Source organism: Theropithecus gelada, chromosome 1 (genome assembly GCF_003255815.1).
Source record: "Theropithecus gelada isolate Dixy chromosome 1, Tgel_1.0, whole genome shotgun sequence".
Classification (NCBI taxonomy): domain Eukaryota; kingdom Metazoa; phylum Chordata; class Mammalia; order Primates; family Cercopithecidae; genus Theropithecus; species Theropithecus gelada.
In genome coordinates, this window is record NC_037668.1 from 86,351,083 (window position 1) to 86,374,544 (window position 23,462).

General features: G+C 37.0%; 1 protein-coding gene across 1 annotated transcript in view; it reads right to left on the reverse strand.

The window, feature by feature from the left end:
- OMA1 (OMA1 zinc metallopeptidase) overlaps window positions 1-21,677 on the reverse strand; it is a 67,311-nt gene extending 45,634 nt beyond the window's left edge. Inside the window, exons 1-7 of the mRNA XM_025368424.1 lie at window positions 21,587-21,677; window positions 13,680-14,196; window positions 11,404-11,632; window positions 8,175-8,348; window positions 7,970-8,077; window positions 4,623-4,751; window positions 1,592-1,666 (exon numbers count right to left, since the gene is read on the reverse strand). Of these exons, the coding sequence (XP_025224209.1) occupies window positions 1,592-1,666; window positions 4,623-4,751; window positions 7,970-8,077; window positions 8,175-8,348; window positions 11,404-11,632; window positions 13,680-14,179 (1,215 nt within the window). The 5' untranslated portion in view covers window positions 14,180-14,196; window positions 21,587-21,677. The remainder of the gene's footprint in view (window positions 1-1,591; window positions 1,667-4,622; window positions 4,752-7,969; window positions 8,078-8,174; window positions 8,349-11,403; window positions 11,633-13,679; window positions 14,197-21,586) is intronic.
- Window positions 21,678-23,462: the final 1,785 nt, after the last annotated feature.

Here is a 23,462-nt window from a genome sequence, read left to right on the forward strand (position 1 = left end):
GTCAAAACCCCATGTGTTTTTCTATGTATGTATAGTTTAATAAGCTGTTTCTAAAATGTATACAGAAATGCAAAGGTCCAAGGATAGTCAAATCAATTCTGCAGAAAAACAGTAGAGGACAGAAGCTTCAGGTATCAACACTTACTACACAGTTACAGTGATAATATGATATTGGCTGAAACATAAACAGGCCAATGGAACAGAATAGTGTGTCTAGAAAGAGACCTCATATATACACCCACCTTTATGACAAAGAGACACAGAAGTCTGGTGAAAAAAAAAAGACTTTTTTCAATAAACAGTGCCGAGTCTATTAGTTATCCATATGGGAAAAAAAAAAGATGTTGCCCTCCTCCGCATAATATATATTTAAAAAATAGTAAAGTTCCTTAGAAATAAAGCAGGAATAACTTAGACAAACCAAAGATTTCCTAACCAGAACACAGAACACACTTAACATATAGGGAAAATTTGACAGACTGTAGTAGATTAAAATTAGGAAATTCTTGATACAGCCAATCTGTAGCCCCCTTATGTGGGAACTTATTAGTGTATGCAGTCTGATAATTCACTTAACCATATTTATTTAACATTCAAAGAACTGATTTTGCTTTTGTGAAGGAGTAATACCTTGATTTACAAAATTAAATCCATAAAACTTATGAGGTTCAAATAAAATGATTATAGTTTTAACAACTACCAGAAACATAACAAAGGATCAAATACAATTTGAATTTAATATGTGAAGTGGCATTGTTTTCACTTATTTTTTAAAATGCACTTTTACTTCTAATCTTAAATGCTACTAATAACACTCACTTATCACAGGTGATTGAAAATAGCTGCCAGATGCCCTGTTAAGTAGACAGGAACAAAGTCAACTTAAATAAAAGTAAAGGCCCAGAGCTGCTCTCTATGGCTAGCAAAAAAAAAAAAAAAAAAAAAAAAAGCCATCTGCTACAACAAAAATAATCTAAATAAGTCTGTTTGTCTACTGTTTATTTAAATGGTGGAAAATCAGTTTGCTTAGCCAAGATCATAGCTACAACAGGATTAACCTGTCTTTAAGTGGGGGAAACAACTACCTATCATCCTGTTTACTCAAAAAGCCTCCTTACATCAGAGAAGCAAGGGGTAAAATATTGGAGTACTGGAGTAAAATAAAGATAGCATTAGCTTTCCAGAGGTGACAAATGTTAAAAGGCCAGAGGGGATGACACATTACATACCCAAATGTTTTAAAATTTCAATTTATATGTTTCATGTCTATAATAAAAAAATTTACACATGCAAAAAATTATTTCTAATCAAGAACTGACTTTCTTTTAATAGAACCTGATAATTACTATAATCTTATGGATTCTGTCTAAGGCAAAATACAGCTTTAAATATAGAAGGGAATTGAGTATCTTCAGTTATACATTCTTTCAAGGTCCATAATCTTCAAATTTCTAGATTAACAGAAATTGCGTAAAGGGCTAATACAGTCCAACTCTCATTCTCTGCTTATGCCAAGCCTCATTAAAATAGCACACATTTATCTTTCAGTCTGGGAAGGGCATTATGTATTCTCAACTACTAAACACTTTACCTTTGCAGCAAGCTGTAGTCCAATTTTGTCAGCTTCAGCCTCCAATTTTCTGCTGTATGGTCTATTAAACATATACTAAGAAGAAACAGGACAGAAAAGCTCCATTAAGACAATTTTTTCATGACAAAAGGAGTAACAAAGAGAGGGTTTTTTTTTATTTTAAAGTTTCATGGAGTATCTAGGATAAAATTCCTATAGTGTCTACTAACATTAAAATAACTCCATAATATAAAATATAAACACAGCCTTTATTTCCCTGATTAGAAATTAATACTTTAAAAACACGGTAAGAATAGAAGTCAATTTCTTGACAGTCTGTAGTATGAGGAATTTACTTCTATTTTTCCAATTATAGTCTCCACCTACTGAGTACAGGATTCACTAAGAAAGCTTATTGATGAAGGCTTTTAATATGGCCAAGGAACATTATGACCTTGAGTTTTAAAAGAAAATCAAGAAAACGTAGGTATATAATATCCAATGACACTACTAGACAATTTATTTCAGTAAGAAAATTAACCATATAGCAGAATGTTCTTTCTTTGATAAATTATCTTAATTTCCTTTTTCTTTTCTAAGTATTGATTAGTTGGGAAAATGAAATTTTCTTCTGACTTCAATAAAAAACACACGTAGATATAGTAACTTTAATTTTCCTAATTACTTGTATTTATGTGAACGCTTTCCAGTTAAATTCTAATTTTCAGTAAGTACTAAAACTTTGTAGGAGATGAATCAATAGGCAGGACTTTTGAGAAAAGAGCTATTAATTGGGGAAGCAATCTTTCAAAGGTAGCCACATGTCTGTGATGGCCTGAAATAATACAATAAATCTGATATACAGTATGTGACCATTAGAAATGACTTCCTTCCTTTTCAATCAGTCAGTTTTAGGTCGATGATGTATATCATATAGTGCCTTCACTCTCCATGAGCAGGCTGCATGTGCCTCCATCAAGTCTACTGATAGCATAAGGATTTAAGACGTTGGCTTTAAAAAGACAGAAACTTAAGTTCAAGTCCAAATGCTGTTAACTTATTGTTAACCCTGAGCTAATTGTTTAACCCCAGTAAACCCAGGAGTATCATATGTAAAATGAAATGAGTAACAGTGCCAATCTCACACAGCTGCAGAGGGGATTAAATGAACAAAAATAATAGCTCATATTTATTGAGTCCTTATTTGTGCCAGGTATTGTGCTAAGTGTTTTAAATTAATGATTCTAAACCTAGTGTGATTTTGTCCTCCAGGGACATTTGCAAATGTTTGGAAATATTTATGACTGTCATAACTGAGAGAAGGGAGAGCTACTGACATCTAGGGGATGGGGGTGAGAAATGCTACTAAACATCCTACAGTGCCCAGGACAACTTCCCCACAACAAAGAATTATCCAGTCCAAAGCATCAGCAGTACTGCGATTGAGAAATCTTGCTTTAAATGTATCATTCCGTCCTCACAACAAATGAACCTCAGCAATTCCCACACCCTTATGACTTCACTATCAACATTCCTCTCTGTTCTCCAATCACAGCGAGTTTCTAGAGAAAAACATCTCCTTGTCACCAGAATTATTGAGGGGCCTTGATTTAGGGAAAAAGAATTCAAACAGAATCATTCCTACTTTATTTTCACGGAAGAATTACAGTGAAGTGGCAGAATTTATCAAATATTTAAAGAAAGAAATAGCTACATGTTATCTTTCTTATGACCCACTCTGCTGATTCCATTACAAAAAAAGCAATCTACAGATAGATAGAGAAAATAACTAAATTAATTCTTTTAATTTCCTGGCAGTTCAGTGACAGAAACAAAATTCAAAATATGAGATCCTATAACCTAAGGAATAACTATTCTTTTGTTCTCTCTTTAAGAACCTTTACTTCAATATAAACGAAGCCAAATGATATGGTAATGCTGAATAACAGACTTAGTTATCCAATCTCAAAAACAATTTGTCTCATAGAATTTTGCACATTAGATTTAAACAGCACCCAGATGGCACTCTGATGGGTACTCCACAAATCATTAAATAAACAAATAACAGATTGTTTCTAAATAACCAAACCTCCTGGGACAAGAGGAAATATTCAAAGAAAGATGTCAAATAAAATAATCATAGTTAACAAAGTAGTTATAAAGATTGCAAGACCTACTTTCAGTAGTACAGTGTTTTGAACAAAACGAGGCACTCAATACATTTTTGAGATGATTATTATACATAAGCACTAAAATCAAAAGTTAACAAACACCTAGTAAGACTTTCCTTTCAATAATTTCAAAGCAATGATAGTTCAACAGAGAGAGAAGGAAGGAAGGGCGGTAAAGCAGCTTTAGCCAATTCTGTGCCCATTAAAGTTCACAGGTTTTAATACTGCCCCATTAAAATGCAAATACAGTTGGCTCTCTATATCTGTGGATTATGCATCTGATGGATTCAACCAATTTGGATAGAAAATATTTATGAAAAACAATTAAAAAAAAACTACAACAAAATTAAAAATATACAGTAAAATAACAATTTACATAGCATTTACATTGAATTACACATAATCTAGAGATGATTTAAAGTATATGAGACGATGTGCATAGTGACATGCAAATACCATGCCATTTTTTATCAAGGACTGGAGCATACTCAGATTTTGGTATCCACGAGAAGTCCTGTATACCAAGGGACGGCTGAAATTGGGGAATGGGGGAGTCATTCAGTTACTATGAAAGCAAGGGTCAGTGGCTGGGTTTTCTCTTTGTAAAACCAATACATATATTTTTGAAAATCATATTAGCCAAAAGTTGCCAAGCCCTTCTAACCTATCCATACCCATCATTTGAGAGATGTAGTATTCCTTAACTTAAATATTCATATATAAGAATATCCCCTAAAAATGAGAAAACATAAGACACTAAAAATTTGTACCCATATTTCATAGTGAAATGTAAAAACATCTCTGGATTTGCTGCTTTACAGTAGTATTAAAATATCCCCACCACAGGCTATGATCAATTCAAGTTATTGTCTCAGACTTACCTCCTGCAATTTAGACTGTATCCACTGGCCCAAAAGTGCCAAACTATCTCGAGGACAAATGGCCCAAATCATTGTGAGGAAAATCATACCTAGGAAATCCAAAAAATGAACCATGCCAGCCTTTTCTGCCTGAGAATAATCAAAATAATAAAAATTACATTTCATACATCGAGACAGTATATGCTTACATTTTCTAGTTCATCAGGTGTTACAATTACCCGACCTTCTCCACCTAAGACTGAGAGTTCTCTTTTTCTTCTTTTGCTTTTTCTTTCCTGGTCTGCTTTTCCCTGCCTTTATTTATCTACTTATATACCTATTCATTCGTCTAACTAGTATCTACTGAGCCACTTATTATTACAGGATATTAATCTACAGTTTCTTGCATTAACACGCATAATAATCTTGTGAAATAGGTACAATTATCCCTACATTTATAGATAATGAAACTGAGATAGAGGTTAGAAGAGTTGCCCACATTTGCACAGCTATTACTAAAAGGACCAGAAATCAAACCCGGTCAGTTCTAGTTTTTAATACAGTTGCATCATTTTAAAATATCAAATAAATGTTTCATTTTACTAATATTTTTGGATGAGGACTAAACACTAACATATGAAGCACTTAAAACAAGAAAAAACTCAGAAAAAGACTGGAAGTTTATTTTAAATAAATGTATTCTGGTCTTCAAGACCTAATATATGAAACATTACTCCTTTATACAAGTTTATAAATTTGTAAGTCTAGTATTTATCATGAGAGAATCGGGTTCTATGAATTTTTGTATTTACTTGTATCAGTTACCAAAAAAGATTTTTCATAAAATAGTTGTTTTGAGTAGTAATATCTAAATATAAGTTTAATGAACTAGATTGTTCATGGTTTGCCAGTAAAATTGATTAGTAAATGTTAATGTTGTAATGCTGAAACTGAAAAAATAGCAGTCATTACTTGAATGTATGAAAAATGACTGAAAACTAAAAACAATGACTTAGAATACTGTCCCTTAACAAATATTGTACCCTCACAAAACATACTTTACCTCCTTATATTTGCCTCATTACTTTGCCTCAAAACACAACTGTGTATTTTGAAAAACAATTACGGATTTTTTTTTTTTTTTTGAGACAGAGTCTTGCCCTGTCGCCCAAGCTGGAGTGCAGTGGTGAGTCTCAGCTCATTGCAACCTCCGCCTCTGGGTTCAAATGATTCTCCTGCCTCAGTCTCCCGAGTAGCTGGGATTACAGGGGCCCACCACCACGCTCAGCTATTTTTTGTATTTTTAGTAGAGACGGAGTTTCACCATGTTGACCAGGCTGGTCTTGAACTCCTGACCTCGTGATCAGCCCACCTTGGCCTCCCAAAGTGCTGGGATTACAGGCATGAGCCACCACATCCAGCCCAATTATGGAATTATTTTAACATGAAAACATGAAACTCAAAATAAGGAAGTCGTTATAGAAGAGAAAGCCCTTGTTATCAAAGAATATAATTGCTATTATACAGTCTTAGAAAACTGGAAATACACACACAAATGCCTGTATTTGTAGAATAAAGAAAACATAAAAACCTAGATAAAATCAAAATTGAGACTCCCCAAAGAGAAAATACTGTGCTGACAATATTTAAGATATCTGCAAAAACATACTAATAACTATGCTCTATTTTTAAGGCTGCTGTTTGCTTTTTACATCTCACCTACTACTGTTCTTGCACTGATAGAGATGACAATACACTAAATATGAGGCACTGAACTAGATGCCTGAAAAACAAATGTACTGAATAGTAACACCTTTCAAATGCTAAAATGGCCAAAACTGATTTTATGATTTTATGATTTCAAGTTATGAAGCCATTACTTGAAAGATATTAGAGTGCATATAGTAACACTGCTTAGATGTACTCTTGTGTATATTTAAGAAAAAAAGATTTTTTCTTTGAGACAGTATCTCACTCTGCCACCCACGCTGGAGTGCAGTAGTGCGATCATGACTCACTGCAGCCTTGATCTCCCAGGCTCAAGCAATCCTCCTGCCTCAGGCTCCAGAGCAGCTGGAACTACAGGTGTGAGCCACCATGCTCAGCTAATTTTTAAAATTTTTCTATACAGACAGAGTCTATGTTGCCCAGGCCAGTCTCAAACTCGTGGGCTCAAGCAATCCTCCTGCCTCAGCCTCCCAAAGTGCTGGGATTACAGGTGTAAGCCACTGCACCTGTCAGGAAAAATGTTTTTAAAATCTTCCTGTAACTCAGAAGAAATCAAGGAGATAATTACTTTCGGTGCTTCAGAAAAACACTTTGGCCCATCTTATTTTATTAATACTCTAAGGAATAGGTAGAATTTGAGATGACTCTTAGAAGGATTAGAATCATTATCATTTCTATTTGAAGTTAATGTTACTTGTATTTCTGATTTAGCATTTCAGTCACTTCACTATGTACCTTTGTGTTTACAATTAAAAAAATACTTATCTCTAACGTAGACAAAAGAGCCATTCATATTTTTAAATGAATAACAATTTTTAAAAATCTGTGAAATAGATGTGTTATTTTCCTGGACTCATATCAAGATGAACAGACAGGTATTCACAGGAGCATACATCAACTTTAATTCTATGACCTATAAGAAAAGTGCTGCTAAAAACCAGGTAACTATGGTGAAAGGAAGAAACACTGGATTAACATACAGAAGACCCAGGTTAAAGTCCCAATTCGGTTACTTTGTCAGGTTAGTCATGTTACTGTTTTTCTAAACATTAGTTTTCTCTTATATAAAATAGTAATAATAAATACATACCTCATTTGGTATTAAAATTATGAATGAGAAGCTACATAAACTAAAAAGCTCAGTAAACTGTAAAATGGCAAGGTATCGTTATTACTCTGCATTAATTATACATGACACATCATTCTAGAAATTTTCAAAGATGTTCCAAGCTATCTTCTGAGAATGAATAAAAAAGAAAGATGATTTACCCACTTAAATAGTAATATCACTTTCCTACAATTAATTTTCTGACTAGATTACAAGTATATTAATAATTACAGAAAGTTTAAAATTTCATTTGAAATAATTAGGGGTTAAGAATAATTACTTTTTAGCAAAAGAGACAGGTGATAAAAATAGTATTTAAGCAAAATCTTATTCAGTATCAAATACTAAAGACCATAAAAATTCTCAAAATTAGCCAATCACATTTTTTCAGGTAGCAGATTAAGGCAATTACTCAAAACTAAAAGTCCATCATTTAAAAAAAAAAGCTAAAGAAAATCAGTTCTTTAAAAGATTTAACTTGTTAACTTCAAAGCAGTTTTTCCAAACCTGAACATTCATTTTAGGTACTTACAGCATGTCCAAGTACTGCATGTGCTATTTCATGGCCCAGAAGGAAAGTAAGTTGATCAATATCGGTTACACTTTTTAACAATCCACTGAAGACAAACATTTGTCCATTCTGCACGACAAAGAAAATAATATAAGCAATTAGAACATCATAAAAAACAAGGACAATAAATTTAACAACTATAATGCATTTGAGAACATTTACTTACTGGAAGCACAAAGGCATTATTAATTGGGGAATCAACCACATGAATAATCCAATTGATCTGAGAAATCCCTGGAATATCTTTATTGCATTCAATTAGATGACAAAGCACTTCTTTAACAGCCAGGTATCGGGCATCTTTCTCAGTTAGCATATCATTTTTAAATTCTTCCATGTGCTGAAAGATTAAAAATTACTTCTTATTTTAAAAGAGCACTACGAAATGCTTACTCTGCTTCATGGAAAGTTATATGACTATTTATTGTTGAACATTTTAACTATATAAAACTCTGCATATATTAAACACTCAAATTTCTCAAATCTGAATTATTCATGCAAAGACAATGTGGTTTCTCGCAAAGGAATAAATTCTAATACTAAGAATTTTTTATGGATTGAATAGATTGACACCAAAATTTCACTCTTTTCGATTAAACTACAAACGAATACTTAAGTATTATTTCTACTTTCCTAAGCATTTTAGAAAACACTGCCTAGGCCAGGCAAGATGGCTCACACCTGTAATCCCAGAACTAGGGGAGGCCAAGGCAGTAGGATCACCTGAGCTCAGAAGTTCAAGACCAGCCTGGGCAACATGGTGAAGCCCCATCTCTACCAAAACACAAAAAATTAGCCAGGGGTGGTGGCATGCACCTGTGTTCCCAGCTACATGGGAGGCTGAAGTGGGAGGATCGCTTGAGCCTGAGAGGCGGATGTTGCAGTGAGCTGAGATCTCACCACTACACTCCAACTCCAACCTGGGTAAAAGAGTGAGACCCCATCTCGAAAAGAAAAGAAAGGAAAAGAAGGAAAGAAAGTCTAGAGAACTTAAGATTTCATCTAAGTAAAATACAAAAGAAAATTACATTCATAAAGCATTGAACAGAAAAACACCCTATACTTAATAAGAAAGTTAAACTACCAAAATAGATATTTCATTAACTTTAAGGTGTTTTATTTACAGATTGAAAGGAAATTACTGAAATCTCAGAACTAATGAGCATATCACTGTCTCTACATGATGCTGATTAAGACTAGCCATCATAGAAAATACTTTTTCTGAAGTTATATTCATGAGAGCTCTTTCAAGTGTACTGAGAAAATTAAAAATGCTCTGAAATATTACTTTAACTTTCATAAAGCAGCTGGGTGTGGTGGCTCATGCCACCTCGGCACTTTGGGAGGCCGAGGTGGGCAGATCACAAGGTCAGGATATCGAGACCATCCTGGCCAACATGGTGAAACTCCATCTCTACTAAAAATACAAAAATTAGCCAGGCGTGGTGGCAGGCCCTGTAGTCCCAGCTATTCGAGAAGCTGAGGCAGGAGAATCACTTGAACCCGTGAGGTGGAGGCTGCAGTGAGCCGAGATAGCCCCACTGTACTCCATGCACTCCAGCCTGAGTGACAGAGGTGAGACTCTCAAAACACCACCACCAAAAAAAGAATCAACAAGTTAGTAACTTTTCTCCTTGAGATGCATTACAAAGACATTATTTTATAGAATATGAACTTACAAGTAGTTTTTATTTTAAAGACTTCTAAAAAGCATAATTCACCAATGTGAACTGCCTAAAACAGACAAAAACCCCCAGGATTTATTAACTCTTCTGAAGTAGATAAAACAAGAATAAACGTAATTATAGCACTTTATAATATCCCTATAAGAACATGTGTTGAAATTTTCCTATCACACAGATATTACATCTGTAGCTAAAATAAGAAAAAAAGAAAAATGCATCTATGTCTATATGTATATACATGTACACAGATATACATAAATTTTAAAAAATTTTTTAGCAATGTGAATGGTAAAAGATGCACTAATACTAGGCCTGTCTCAATCTTTCCAAAACACTTTCCTTAAACCTGCCTTTGACTAAAGCCTAAGAAACATCTCAAATCTCTGTATACACTCTACTAAAAGAGATTGGTCTTGCCTGGATTAAGAAAAATTTTTATAACTAAGAAAGTAACTTTCCATTGACAAACTCAGAAGTTCATTTGGAATAAAAAGATTTAACCATGCCAGGTACAGTGGCTCACACCTGTAAACTCAGCATTGTGGGAGGCCGAGACAGGTGGATCACCTGAGGTCAGGAGTTCGAGACCACCCTGGCCAACACGGTGAAACCCCGTCTCTACTAAAAATACAAAAAAAATTAGCCAGGCATGGTGGTGCACATCTATAGTCCCAGCTACTCCGGAGGTTGAGGCCGGAGAATAACTTGAACCTGGAAGGTGGAGGTTGCAGTGAGCCGAGATTGCACCACTACAGTCCAGTCTGGGCGACAGAGTGTCTCTGTCTCAAAAAAAAAAAAAAAAGATTTAGCCATGCCAAAGCTGTCGAGTGAGGCCACTGGACATGAATTCAACAAATATTAATTGAGCCACAGGGCACATAACATGTATATGTGCTATGAACTGGAGAGAAAATGATGACCTCTGTCGCGAAAAAACAAGGGTATAAAATGTCTAACTACCTGAGTTATTACACTTTCCAAAGAGGTAAGACTTCTAAATTACAACTTCAGTTTGGATTCAAAAAACATAATAAATTTCTAAAACTGATGTTCGGAGAAAAATGATCTTATATTACTTGATTTTCAAAGTATAAAAATTCTGACAATAAATCTATTTATCCAATAGATATATACTAAGCACTACTCTTACACACTGTGTTAGTATTTAAAATAAAACCATAAACAAAAACAGGCAAGATCCCTGCCCCCATAAAGCTTAGTCTAACAAGGGACACGGACTATCGAATAAATAATTATGCAAATAATTATGTTACTCTCACGAGTGCTTTGAAGGAAAAGTACAGTATGCAGAGAAAAAAAGCCTAGGAGACCTAACCCCAGTAAAGCCAAGCAATGGGCACAACTACGAAAGAGCTGGTTCATAATTCAGTTGGTATGAAGGATACCTCCTCGGGCCTCATCCAGTCACCTGCGTAACCCAGTCTGGTTATCATGGAAGGCTTTCCGGAGAAAAGTGGCATTTAAGGAGAAATGTGCTGAGCAGGAGTTGGCTGGGTGAATGCTAGGAAAAGCAATGTAGGCAGTAGGAATACTAAGTGTGAAAGGTCTGAGGCCTTCTGGAAAAAAAAAAATGCTAATTTCATATCAAAGACTAAAATTTAAAAACAACGTATCTTTCATATTTAAGATACTTTCCTACTTTGAGTGTTATACTAAGCAGTCTAATTAAAAACAATTCTTACTACTTACTGCTTCATATTCCAGTTCTGATAAAAGTCTGAACTGCTCTTTCCCCAATAATAGTAGCTTGCTCCTTCCTGTGACTGGACTTACTTCCAGGTGAGTAAAATAAAACACCACAAAGAGCAATCCAAAACTACTCAAACCAAGGAATAGCTTCCATTTATTCTTCCTTATACTTTGTTTAAATAGTTCCTTCTTGTTAGGAGGAAGTGCCTGCCACCATTTCCTTATGCCCCTAAAGCAAAAAGAAAAATTCAAAGTTCTGATCATCATTACAGCACATATCACTAAAGCTCAAATGCATACACTAGAATTTTATGTCCTCAAACACCTGAATTTATATATTTTGCTGAATACATCGCATTTCCAGTTAACAAAATTCTTAGCTAAATGATGAAGAAATCATCAACGATATAAAGTTACAGCTAAAAAATTCTAATGCTCATCGAAATTTTCTTCTTCAGCTATTTTAAGGATAAACACTAAATGAGATGCTAGTTTACTATAACTACCACTGGTTAACATTTATTACTATCTAGTATATGCAAAATTCTCTCTCTCTCTCTCTCTCTATATATATATATGCCATCTCATTTAATCTTCATAATAATCCTGTCACAGAAGAGAAAATTGTTAGGTAACTTGTCCATGGCCACCCAGGTAATAAGAGTAAAACCAAGCAATGAAGTCAATGACATTCCAGAGTCTGACCACTTAGCCACTTAATAGGGATAACTGTCTAATTAATTATGTAAGAGGTTACAGTACAATAAATCTATACCTGGAACTACTATTCTTCCCACTGCTCCTCAGACCTCCAAGACAATTTGCCAGTGATTCAACAAGGTACAAGGAAAACTGCCTCAGCATTCATTTTGGAAATAAATAGTGCTCAGTAGCAGAAACTCCACTATCCTCTTTAGAAAATGAAAAAGGAGAGATAATAATATCATAGGTACTCATAAGAAAGTGGGAGATTTTGTAGATAACATCTGAGAAGGTCCAATTTCTACCAGGCAACAATACTGTCTGCTGCTTAGCAGTGTTCAGAAACTTTTCTGACAACAAGCAATATTTTCAATACTGGGACAAACATTTTCCTTGTGAGTTGATCTGTAAAACCACAACAAAAATTTACCATATATACATGACTCTCTTGACAAAAATTTATTTTACAAAATAACTTCTTAAAGTTCTCTTTGTGAAGTGACACACCCCAATGCCTTTACACAAAGTCTCAATTTAAAGGGACATAAACCAAACTATCGAGTACACCTATTTCCTATTTAAAACTTTACATGACATTATCATTTATTTAAAATGTATGAAAGACATATTCTAAATGAAAAATTTTAGGTGATCAACAATAGTAACGAAAACAAGAAAGTTAAAAACAAACAATTTAAAAGGATGAGAACGCATCAGAAATCAGAAAGAGCATCCCAAGAACCTGGGATGAGCGTATTACTTCAACCAAGAGTCAGTACAGCTGTATCTCCTCTGGGTGCCAACACCAAATCATGAAGAACACAATAAATTACAAATGGAAGTTCTTGGTTTTTTATCAAAAGCAAACTGGTTTGGTTCATGTGGAAGTAAGAAGGCTAGAAGGGACTTCACAGTCATCAAACACAAGAAAGCTTTATGAAGAAACAGCGATTCGCTTTCTTCAATCTTCATAAAACAAATAAGAGAAAAAGGGTTAAAGTACTATCAAGCTGTGAAAGTTTATTATAAAGGATCTCCAAGAAAAAAAAACAAAGATCTGTTGGGAACAGAATAGAAAAAAAAGCAGCATTAATGATTTAAGAGTTAACTAGGAGTGGGCCCACCCTTATATAAGTAAAGTTCCTCAGTTTTATGATTTGCTGCCTTTAAATTCCACAAATTAAAAAGAAATGTTTGTAAGTACTCTTCTTATATGCGAGCGATAACCAACACTTCTGATCCACATATCTAAGATCTTGTAATCATAAATATAAGACTTTTTAAAAAATGCCTATACAATACGTAAGAATAACTTTTTAAAGAGACCATATTTCTATACCATAAATTAATATGCAGGATATTGTTTCAGGATTATTAAATCATACATAACAAAACTGGGCAGGAGCTACTGTTTAGAAACTTCACTTTGAGCTAAATGAGGGGACACGGGATCTAACAAGGTTTCTTTAAAAGTACAGTTTTATAAATAAAAAAATTTAATTTCTAAAAGTTAACACAAAATACTAATGCAAAAAGTTAATACAAAAGTTTAGTTTTCTAAAAAAGCATTTTACCTGCCTACAATGATTGCAAATAACTTCTGCACTGGTTTAAGAATCATCAACAAGAGAGGAACCGGAGCAGCTTGAAACCGTGGAGAAGTGTGGAAATTCCTAATAGCTCTTACAGGAGAAGGGCTTAGAGGATGCAATACTGACAGACTAGGAACTGCTGTAACTTCTTTTATCAGTAGCTGTCTTGAAAAAGAGTCATTCCATACAGTACGTTTGCTGGTGATCATCCAAATTTCCTTATTTTTGGTACTTGAGAGGCATCCTCTTCTTTTGTTGTTAAAAGTCCTATAAAAATGGAAGTTTCCAGGCAGAAAAGTCCACCTATCACACTGATTTACTCCCAGTCCCTGATACTTATTTACTATATGGTTAACTTGTACTTGATGACAGCCCTGTGAGGTTGATGCTAACGTGTTACATTTTCTCCAGTTAGACAGTGAATTAAATCGGAAAAAAACATGGTTTCTAGCAGCAGACTGCAATCCACAGATGAAGCTCATCTTTTTCACTTGATTACCTGAAACACAAAAAATAAACTATAAATATTTGTGGAAAATATTTACTTACCAAACTGGGAATATAACACTTATTAAATAGGTGTGTCAGCTGTTCTTCTAACACATCTCAGGCTAAATTACCTTGGGTTTCAACTCATCACCCCTACAGCAATGCCTTTCAGCAAGATAAACCAGAGTATACATAACATGACATTTACTATGCAATGTGTACTTTAGAAGCTTGCATTTTTTTCATTTCATTTTTAATTTGTAGTTAGGGGAGAGCCATTTTTATTTTAATGGCAAATTATTTGGGCAATAAAGTGGATTAGATAAAAACAATAGTAAAACTTTTATCAGTTTGCAATAACTGGAAGGAAGCATGTAATACGGAAGAGTAAAATCTAACTCATATAAAATGCACTGGACATTAGGCACTGAAGAACAGTGATCCCTGAGAAATGGGAAACAGAGCCCTGCAATTGTCCTAGCTTATTGCCTGGAGAGTGCTTCCAGGCCACAATGCAGACAGGGTAAACCTAGGTGGAGCCCAGTGATTCCCCTAAATCAAAGAGATAAGGCTGCGAGGTCAAGCAAACCAAGGTTGCCAGAGCTCACAGGACAGAGGACAAGAGAAGAAAAGAGCTGCACAGAGAACTCTAGAGTTCTGCAGAGAATCCCCCTCCCATATTCAGCTAAGTCCTGCCTGGGCATATGTGTAAGAAAATCCCCTGGAGCTGGGAAAGGACCACCTGAAAAGACTGGAGAGAAGAATATACAGGGCTCACACATGGCATGGTATAGTGTCTGTCCCCTCCGCCAACCAAAGTGGAAAACCTTATCATTCGTCAAGCACTCAGAAGGGTTTTGCCTCAACATTAGAGAAAGATTAGTCCTAGGCCAAAAGCTGCTGTGGCCCCACCTAACAAATATTAAAAGCAACACCCAAAAAGATTAAATGCTTCCAAGCAACAACTGCATCCCAGAAAAAACAAAAAACAAAACAAAACAAAAAATCTCAAGAACAGGTATTAGGACACAAAACTATTTAGCACTTAACAAGGTGCAATTTACAATTAAAAATCACCAAGCATGCAAGAAGCAAGATATGTGATCTGTAATTAGAAGAAATATCAATCAGTGGAAACTAACTCCTGAATAAACAAATAACAGCATTAGTAAACAAGGATATTAGTTATTGTAACTATAATGCACAAGTTTAAGAAGCTAAAGGAAAATATGAGCATGTTACATAGAGATATATATTTCTTTAAAAGACTTACACTAAACTTTTAGACAGGAAAACTATAAGACATAAGATGAAAAACATACTAGATGAGACAATAGCAGATTAACATTATAGAAATAAAGATTTGTGACTTTGAAGATGTATCAACAGAAACCATCTAAAATGAAACTCAGAGAGAAAATACAATCATAAAAAAAGGCACAGGGCATCAACGAGGTATGTAATAACTTCAAGCGACCTAATATTCATCTAACTGAAGTCCCCAGAAAGTGGCGGGGGAGGTGCAGACAGAAAAAAGAATACTTGAAATAATGGCCAAAAGTTTTCCAAACTTGATGAAAACTATAAAACCACAAATTCAAAATGTTTAACAAACCCTACACAAAAGAAACACAAAGGAAAAAAACTGCAAGGCACATAACTTCCTAAAATCAATGAAAGATAAAATCTTAAACTGGACATCTTAGATGAACTGTATAAATTCATTAAAAAACACAAAAAAGGCTGGGCATGGTGGCTCGCGACGTGTAATCCCGGCACTTAGGGAGGCCGAGGCAGGCGGATCACTTGAGGTCAGGAGTTCGAGACCTGCGTGGCCAACAATGTGAAACCCCTATCTAATAAAAATACAAAAATTAGCTAGGTGTGGTGGCACTTGCCTATAATCCCAGCTACTTGGGAGGCTGAAGCAGGAGAACTGCTTGAACCTGGGAGGTGGAGGTTGCAGAGAGCCGAGATGTCGCCACTGTACTCCAGCCTGGGCAACAGAGTGAGACTCTGTCAAAAAAAGAAAAAAGAAAAACACACAAAAAAGTACATACTCTGATTCCATCTCTATAACATAAACTGCAAAAAATGCAAACTAATCCATAGTGACAGAGAGATCAGTGACTGCTTGAGGAGTGGTAGGAAAAAGGGCCAGGGGAAGGGATTACAAAGAGTAGCGCTTGCCTATAAACCCAGCTATAATTGGGAGGCTGAGGAAGGAGAATCACTTGAAACTGGGAGGTGGAGACTGCAGTGAGCCAAAATTGTGCCACTACACTCCAGCCTGGGCAACAGAATGAGAACCTGTCTTTAAAAAAAAAAAAAAAAAAAAAACAACAACCAAAAACAAACAAAAAACCCAGATTGAAGGAATCTAAATATGAACTGAATTTCAAGTTGTTTTAGGTAATTATTATTTTCTTAGGTGATAATATTGTGGTTATGTGACTATTTTATTCCTGAGATACTTGCTGAAGGATCTGTTCATGATAAATAAAACTCACTTTCAAATTGTACAGCAAATGTACACACACAAAGGACATAAAGTCAATAAATAAAATATCAGCAATCATTGTATCTCAGTGATAGTTACATACGTGTTCCTTAAATTTTTCCTCAATTTTTCTGCATGTTTCAACACCTTCATATAAAAGTTGGGGGGGAAAACATGTAAAACTCAACCTAAGCTAATACGATATTATCTAGAAAGACGCTTCAGGACTACCAGTTTTAATAAATAGTATTATCTATATATCAAACTATTTGAAAATTACTCAAATTTATTTTTTATGAAATTCATACACCCTGCCCTTGCACTGTTAATGTATAATGTTAATAAAGGGCATGCTAAGTAAAACATTAACTTTGAGTTAAGTTAACCCTTTTTGAAATACTACCAATTTTAAATTAGTAAAGTCTAGGCTGATATATAATAGTTTGACATTATTAACAAGATACTTTGTTTTTACTTTTTTGAACCAAGCTGAAAAGTGGTAAAAGAATTTAAGCCTAGAAATCATTTCAAAATTCATATTGGAGTAGCTAGTAAGGTTTTCAGTGGCTAGGGGGCATGTGAGTTATGCAGCACAGAATATAGTCCTGCTTTCATGGAGGTTATAATCTAGTTAAGGAGACAAAATTGAACCTAAGTAAGACTATTAGGGGATAATAAAATTCAGTTATTAAAAATACACACTGTATGCATTTTTAAAAAGACATCCATGAGTAGCTGAAGAGCTCAGGAAGGCAGCAATTATTTTTCATGCCATTTAGACAGATCAGAAAGAGAAAAAACAATGGAAAGAACTGTTTTCAATGGGAAAGTGTATTAAGGTTTAAATGTGAAGTCTTCTAGAAGTCAAAATGCAAAAACAACACAAGCCCACTTTCTTTCCTTGACCTCAAATCTGATGATTTACTGTAGTAGATAAGCTTCAGACACTTGCCCAAGCACAACTTCTTTTCCAAATGTGCTTTTATGGCCTCAGTTTAGGGGATGAGCCTAGTTGGCCACATTCATCCCTAGCAACCCCTACCATTAGCTACAGAACTAGGAGTAGGCATTTGACACTAAAAAGATTTTACATAAAACAGTATCCCGCACAGGAATATAAGGGCATGTGTAAGTTGGGTCTACAGCAGGTGCTATGGCCAAACAAAGCAATATGTAAGCAAGAACTACAAACAAAAAGCTTTAAAAAAAAAAAAAATGGATCCACAGAAGAGACAATGGAATACAAGTGCAGACAGAAGATAAGTGAGAGACCACGAAGCCAGAGTGAACACGAGAGAAAAAGACCTCCCTGTTTCCCATGAAACCATTGTACTTCCTACACTTAATTGAGCTTCATGAGCTTTTACTTTATCCCCAAAATAATTCCCTTTCTTCAATGAGTTTCTGTATTCTACAAATAAATGATCTCTAAGACGTTTACATGGTATAAAACAGTTGCACATTTGTTTTTGTAAATCTACAGCATTTTAATATTATACATGTTGTTTACTGGAACTAGCTGAGGGCTCCTCCTACACTTTGCAAAGCCAAATTTACCAATTTTCAACATTTAATCAGTTCCAGAAATACTGGATTATCTCTACAGCAACTTTAGCATCCAAAATATCTCAGCCCACATTAAATCAGTCATGTCAATTCCACCTCCTTCTTATCTCATTCTAGCCTTTCCTGGGCTCTGTGGTCTTATGGTGTTGATCACTACACACCTAATCTCCCTGCCTGATTTCACCACCAACCCCTCCCACTCCAGTTTGACCCCAAACTGCAGCTAAAGCACTATTTCTAAAATGCAAACCCCAGCAACAGAATCCTACCCCCACAATTTACATACAGTCCTACCCTGGTAAATACCATGTAATCATTTAAAAGATAACATGGTGATCTGTAAATCTTCATAAGATTTAAAAGATAGCAATCTCTGGCAAAGGGATACACAAGTTTAAAAATAATAATAAATGCTACCTAAAAACTTCTGTATAGCAGAGGTGGCAAACTCAAACGTCTAAAGAAGCACCATACAACAGACCTTTCTGCAGTGATAAAAATGTTCATGTCTGCACTGTCCAATAAGGTAGCCCCTACAGGTGGCTACTGGGCATTTGAAATGTGACTGGTGCACCTGAGGAATGAAATTTTTAACTAAGTTAAATGGCCATATGTGGCTAGTGTCTACTGTATCGCACAGCACAAGTTTGTAGGGTCGAGGCAAGTGAATATCAGTAAAGCGATATTGATGTGAATGCAGATTCATGCTCATCTAAAGGAAGTGCAAACAGTATGATGGAATTTGAACTTGCTGTGGCCAAATGATTCAAAACTTTCAAGTAAAGCCAGAATTTCAGATTTTATGTGAAATTTATCAATTTTTAAATGTTGGCAATGAACTTAAAAAATTTTAATGACCTTAACCAAACATTCAGATTTTGTATTTTTGACCTCTGAACTGTATTACTATTCATTCATTCTGAAAACGTTTAATGAGTGCCCACTAAATGCTAGGCACCATTATGAATGCTAGAGATACTGCAGAGAACAAAATAGATTTAAAAATCCCTCCCCAGTTTGCAAAAATAGTAATGAGAATATATGCTAGTATATACAAAAATAAATCTGAAAAAAAGATACACCAAACTATTCACAATTATTTTGAATGGCAGGATGGTGGTTAAGAGGCATTATTAGTATTTTCACCTTACATATTTCTGTGCAGTTCAAATTTCTACAGAATGTATTATTACTTTTTTAAGGCTCCGCTCAGGCAACTATTTCTGTAATTTCCATTGTTTTTCTTTTCTTTCCTTTTTGCGACAGGGTCTCACTTTGTCGTTGCCCAGGCTGGAGTGCAGTGGTGCCACCTTGGCTCACTGCAACCTCGCCTCTTGGGTTCAAGCAATTCTCGCGCCTCAGTCTCCTCAGGAGCTAGGATTACAAGCATGCGCCACCACACCTGGCTAATTTTTGTATTTTTAGTAGAGACGGGGTTTTGCCAAGTTGCCCAGGCTGGTCTCGAACTCCTGGACTCAAGTGATCTGCTCACCTCAGTCTCTCAAGGTGTTGGGATTATAGGCCTGAGCCACCGCACCCTGCCAACCCAGTTAATTTTCCAAATTTTTTCGGTAGACACGGTGTGTCACTATGTTGCCCAGGCTGATTTTTAACTCCTGGGCTCAACTGATCGTACTGCATTGCGAAGTGCGGGGATTACAGTCATGCGCCACCAAGCCTGGACTTGCATTGGTTTTCCATGGCTTTTATAAACTCCTTCATATGGTGAACCAGGCCCTCCTACTACTTCTCCAGGCACCTTCTCCAACCCTCCTTCACCCATTCCTAAATTCCAACCTCCCTGATTCACTTACAGCCCCCAGAAAAGGAAAGCTCTCATCTCTGTGTCTATGCACATCTACTCACACTGCTTAGCTCTGCTCATGACAAGCAAACTCCTTCTCATTTCTCATGACTTGTGTAAAAATTTTAAAAAAGAATCCTACTGACACAGAAGGTATAAGCAAAAGCCCCAACACTACATGTATATAATTAAAACCATTATCATTGCTATCACTGACAAGCAAGTGTCATTTTGAATAGCAACAGTGCCTGATATTTTGTAATCCGCGGGTTATCCTGAAGAAAGGGTAAAGAATGAGGGAAGAAATCTATTCATGCATTTTCAACGAGTCAATCACTAGACTACGGAGCACATAAGAAAAAAAAAAATCAGGGCTGACACATTCTCTTCAAAGAGCTGTGGCGGGTCAACAAACATAGCTGGCAGACTTCTAGGATTACAAAATTAATGATGTGAGAAAATTAAACAATTTGGATTGTTAGCCTCTAAGAACATTTCAGATCCTTAATTCTTTAAGTACCATCTCAGAATGAGCAAGTGCAGCACTCACTGGCACTCACTGCTGAAGCCTGGAAGACAGTTTTAACAACTCCTGCTGAAAATGACTATTTCTTCTCTAGTTTCTATGGAAACAGCTGTCAGATTGGCAAAAATAGGACACGTACTTTAAAATAATCATTCAAGCAAAGTACACACATGATGGAAGGCTTTAAAAAAGAATTGGACGGCAGCAGACTTGGTTCTTAAGCTTCCAAATGTCAGACTACACCCCTTCACCCCGGCTGAGAATGACGGAGATGAACCTAAATCCTTTTAGCGAGGGTTGCACGGCCTTGATCAACGGCTGAATGCCAAATAAGGGATTTTCATCTCCCTGGACTACAATTTCTTGTTGATGATTGCACGGCACAATAAAACTGTTGCTCCACACACAGACGACATTTACACAGTATACAGTGAGTTCTGTAGAGGAGTTTACCAGGAAGTTGTTAAAACTCCCCGGAACTGCTTAGACGGGGAATGTTCTGGTTTGCCCTGCCGAGTTAGGCTGGAAAACGTGTTCAGTTTCTCCTGGAGAGTGAAGGGGTGAAAGAGACGGATGCCCGACGCGGCGGGAGGTGCCGGGTGAGGCGCCCGAGGCCACGCGGGTGAGAAACGCAGCTCTGAAAGCGGGGCCGCCAATGAGGGCAGGCTGAGGGGGAGGGCAGGCGGCCCCCGAAAGTACTCCCGCGGGGCAGACACACGCGGTCGCCGGCGTGCCCCGGGCCAGGCGAAGGGAAAACCAGGCTCTCCCAGGACAGATGCCCTCCGTCTCCCGCCCCCGCGCCCCGCGCCCCTCCCCTCCACGCAGCCTTGTCGCCCACCCACGCCTCCTCCCGTATCCCCTTCCCCACGGATCCCCACTCCTTGCCCTGGCGCCCCCGCAGGCGCTCTGCGCTCCGCCCCCTCCCCACTCCCGCATTCTGCCTCCTGCCCCGGGCACGAGCCTACTCGGAAAAGCTGGGGAAAGGCGTCACCGTGAGGACTGACTCAAGCAGAAGCGAAAGCTGTGACACCTCCGACCCCACCTATGCGCAGGCGCGCACCCGCACTTCCTGCCCGCCACACCGGCCTGGGCGCCCTTCGCTCCGCCCACACCGGGCAGTCAATACAGCCACCCTGAGTCTTTCTCCCAGTGGCCCCGGGCCCCGCGCGGACTGCGGCGCTCTGGCGCCCCCGTGTGGCTTAAGGAGGGACATGGCCCTGGGCTGGGCTGCTTGCCTGGGGACAACTTTCTCCTGTCCTTGGTGAGTTGGGTCCTCTAAAGAATGATCCACCCAAGAATGTGTCCGTTGTAGTCTCTACGGCAGTACCGGCCAGAAGGGAAGATACTCGAAGGCTGCCAAAAGACGAAGGCTTCCTGGTTCTGAAGCTGCATTCATAGAAATAGTCTTTGGAGTGTGGGAACAGTGCTTTCATATGATTTTTGGAGGGACGCATTTTAAGAATGATGAAATATAATCTTAAATGTCTGGAAGTTAAAGTAGCTGGCTCCAAAATTATGTGTATAGTATGTTTCATTCATTTCACCAAGACATATTTATTGAGCATCAACTACATTTTAAGTGCCAGGGATGTAGCAGTGAACAAGACAGACCTGTCCTTCGTGAAGTTTGTATCACAGTGAGGAAAGAGGCTATTTTAAAAAAAAAGTGTACAAATAAGCAAGCAAAATATTGGATTGTGATGGATGAGTAGTGAGATCCCATATTAGTTTATTATGTTTATACTTTGTGCACAATGAAAACATCTCAAAGAACATAAACACGATGAACAATTCTAGATATCTCTTTTGGAAATTTTGTAAGTTACTGTTTCTTTTATCTTATGTGTACTTTATTATTTGCTTTTTACTTTGAAAGGGATATCCTGGAAAACCCCTGACCACTGGATCCCTAAAAACCGAAGTAGGAGGTTCTTCAGTCTTCGTACGGTTTATCTCCCAACCTCTGAAGTGCATGTGTCTTACCAAAGTTTCCAACGTGCTAGCCACCTCTTGCTCATCCTGCCTGATTAGCATAATGTCATTGGTGAAATAGATGGATGTGATGTGCTCTGGAATTTCCAGGTGATCCAGCTTGTTTTGGACTGTGCAGAGCCATTATGTCATTCTCCTGGATCCACCTGATTTCCAAAGGGGCCAGACTGGCAAGTTAAATAGAGATATGACAGGGATGACCAACCACCCTTGTATACTTCAGGTCTTTAATTATGGCATTAATCTCCACCATCATCTCACTATCCCCTCCGATGAAATATCGGTTTTGATTTGTTATCTTGACTTGGAAAGAAGGACAGCTTCAGAGGCTTCCCATTGGCTTTCCGCACCATGATAACTCAAGACCAAGGACCTTGAACTTCTTATCAATGTGGAGATTGCTCCAGCTGCCCAACATGTACTCCCAATTATGCACTCAGGAACTAAGGAAATGACTGCTGGATGGGTCCATGTATTTCTGGACCCACTGTAAGCTGGACATTATCCAGGACTCTGCTTATTACCTGATCCCCATAAGCCTCCACACTTAGAGAGGAGCCATGTGTGTTACACACTTTGGGTGTCTAGGTAACACCTGTGAAATGTCTCGGTATTCCTCTTTCCTCAACATATATTCAGTCAAGAAAATGGCTATGGGACACAGACCAAAGAGTAATCATTAATTACAGTAAATATTTGTTTCAGTATTGCAGGATTCTTCTTTCTGGGGACCCAACAACCTCTTAAGTGAACAGATTCTGTGGCCTCAGTGTGAAGATGGGCTCAGGTCTGAGACTTGAGCAATGAGCAGTGCTTTTTATTAAACAACTGCTCCCTGCGTAGGGTAAATAGCTTCTTGTCTTCCTCCAGTTGTAGATGTTAAGCAAC